Source organism: Eulemur rufifrons, chromosome 7 (genome assembly GCF_041146395.1).
Source record: "Eulemur rufifrons isolate Redbay chromosome 7, OSU_ERuf_1, whole genome shotgun sequence".
Taxonomy (NCBI): Eukaryota; Metazoa; Chordata; class Mammalia; order Primates; family Lemuridae; genus Eulemur; species Eulemur rufifrons.
The window spans coordinates 255,181,201-255,183,851 of record NC_090989.1 but is presented as its reverse complement, the minus strand read 5'-3'; the positions used below and the strand labels follow the sequence as shown (position 1 = coordinate 255,183,851).

At 69.7% G+C, this 2,651-nt stretch overlaps 1 protein-coding gene across 1 annotated transcript; it reads right to left on the bottom strand.

The window, feature by feature from the left end:
- Nucleotides 1-394: 394 nt before the first annotated feature.
- On the bottom strand, nucleotides 395-1,522 carry FOXE1 (forkhead box E1). The gene has a single exon (XM_069474462.1). The coding sequence runs from the start codon at nucleotides 1,520-1,522 to the stop codon at nucleotides 395-397; it is 1,128 nt and encodes a 375-aa protein (XP_069330563.1).
- Nucleotides 1,523-2,651: the final 1,129 nt, after the last annotated feature.

Below are 2,651 nucleotides of genomic sequence, written 5' to 3'. Positions count from 1 at the left end.
GCCCGAGTTTTCAGCAGCACATGGAACAATGAAGTTCTGTGATTCTCCACAATTCGGGTCCAGGACTCCGGGGTAGACACCACGTCGCCCTCCCTTTATCGCCAAGGATTCTCCCTGGTGGAACGCCAGAAAGGCATGTCCTTTGGGGCTTCGCCCCACCGAGGGTCCCTAGTGCCAGTCCAAGGACTCAGGCTGCCTCACCCCATATCCTCCCATTTACAAAGTAAACCGGTGTGTGTGCGGTGCGCTGGGACACTGAGCTTCTACAGCCCTCTCGGTCCCTTCCACCTGGGTCCCAATTGGGTCCTCTCACCAGTCCTGTTCTCAGGTCGCAGGAAAAATTAGTTCCCACGGAGAGCCGAGGTATCTATGAGTTTTTGTCCCAGCGCTCGGCTCACATGGCGGACACGAACCGATCCATCCCGCCAGGATAGGCGGCGGCATGGCGAGCATGGTAGGTGCCTCCACTGCCCCCTCCTAGCTGCCCGCCAGGATTGTAGCAGGGCCCCAGCGCTCCGAACTGGCCGGGCGATGTGCGCCCGTAGAAATCTACAGCGCTCTCAACGCTGCCACTGCTACCACCCGTGGAGGGCGAAGCGGGTCCGGTCAGGCGGCCAGCAGCTGCAAAGAGCGCGCCGCCGGCCCCCTGAGGGTACGCGCCGTCGGTGCCCGCGTAGGCGGCCGCATAGGCCGAGGGATTGGCTGGCCGGGCCCCTGTACAGCCGGTGGGCTGGTAGCCGGTGGTAGTTGCGGGAGCGCCGACCGAGGCAAAGGCGCAGGAGCCGCCCGGCCCCGACGGCGCGGGGCCCAGCTCCGGGCTGAGCGGCCGCTCAGGAACCAGGCCGAAGACGCGGCAAGGGCCCGGCGACGCGGCAGGGTAGTAGACCGGCGGCGGCGCGGCGAGCGACGGCGGCCCGTAGCCCGCGTAGACGGCGCCCGGGTAGGGCGGGCGCGCGGCGGAGACGGCGCCCGGGAAGATGGCGGCAGCGGCGGCGGCGGCGGCGGCGGCTGCGGCGGCCGCCGCGTCGTGCATGTAGGCCGGGTACGTGGAGAGGTCCGATCGCTTGAAGCGCTTGCGGCGGCGTAGGAAGCTGCCGCTCTCGAACATGTCCTCAGCGTTGGGGTCGAGCGCCCAGTAGTTGCCCTTGCCCGGGCGGCCGGCCTCGCGCGGGATCTTGAGGAAGCAGTCGTTGAGCGTGAGGTTGTGGCGGATGCTGTTCTGCCACTTTTTGGGGTTGTCGCGGTAGAAGGGGAAGCGCTCGGTGATGAACTTGTAGATGCCGCCCAACGTCAGGCGGCGCTCGGGCGCGTGCGCGATGGCCATGGCGATGAGCGCGATGTAGCTGTAGGGCGGCTTCCCGCGCTGCAGGGGGCGCTTGCGGCGCCGCCCGCCGGAGCCGCGGCCCGCGCTCTCCGCCGGGACCCCGGTGCCAGTCGCCGCGGCCTCGCCGCTTTCCTCCTTCACGGCCGCCAGCATCTCGGGCTGCGGCGGGGGCGGCGGCGGCCCGCTCTCCGCAGTCATGGCCCAGCCGTCCCGATCCCCCCGGCGTCTGCGCTACCCGCCGTTGTCGCGGGTCGGGTGGGGGGCGGGTCTGGGAGCTGCCGGCCCGGACGTGGGGTGCCGAGTCGGACGCTAGCCTCCTCCGCGAAGAGCTCAGGGTTCCTCGCGGGCTGGCACGGAAAGCACAGCTTCCCAGGCTGGGGCGCGCTGGAGGCTCGGCGCCCACGGTCCCGGGCTAGCGCGGTGTGGACAGAGGCACAGGAGTGTCCCGCCCACCGACGGCTCCGCTCGTGTCGTGTAGCTCGAGGCCAGGCAGCGGCAGCGGCCCCGGAGGACTAGGCTCCCGTCACCAGCTGAATGGTCCCGTACGTGGCGGTGCCAGGCAGTCAAGGGGTCCGGAAGTGGTCCCGGGGTTGGGGCGGCTGCAGCAGGTCTGAGATCTCCGCTGGTTCGAGGATAACCTCCGAGGTCGTGTGTGCAGAACAGGCTGCCGGCCCGAAGTCCTGAGCGAGGGCAGTTAGTGCAGGCGCGGGGCGATCAGGTGGGGGCCGCCCATGCCGCGCCCCTGCGGCCAAGGCGGCGGGCCGCGCCAAGGTCAGGGAGGCGAGGCGCGCAGGCTGCGAGGTCGGGACGCGGGCCCAGGCGGGGCGGTAGGAAACTGCTCCTCTCCGCTGCGTTGGATTCCAGCCTCGGGACCGGTGGCGAGGCGCTCCCCTGCACACACCCGGACCGGCTCCTCCCTCCGTGGGCTTCTCCTCCTTAAAGGCGCCAGGAAGCGTGGGGCGGCGCCGGTTCCCTGCCCGGCCCCCCTACTGCCCGCCCCCGGAGTCCGGGCGCACCTCCCCAGGTAGGAGCCACTGTGGCGGTGCGGCAGGAGCCCCACAACGTCAGAGCGGGGCGGGCGCTTGGAGATCCTCCGGGGGCCAGACCCCTCTGCGTGCGGACGGGGAGACTGAGGCTCATAGAGTCCAGGGACCTGCTCGCTAGGGAGACCTCAACGCCCAAACTCTGCGCTTCCGGACTTTTCTGGCCTCTGCTGAGGGTTGGGACTCGCAGGTGAAAGGAAGGGCTCGCCTCACTTTTCTGTCCTGAGAGGGTGAGAATTGGCGGAGGGGGCTCTTGGTCATCGTGGGGTGGAGGAGGACGGGAA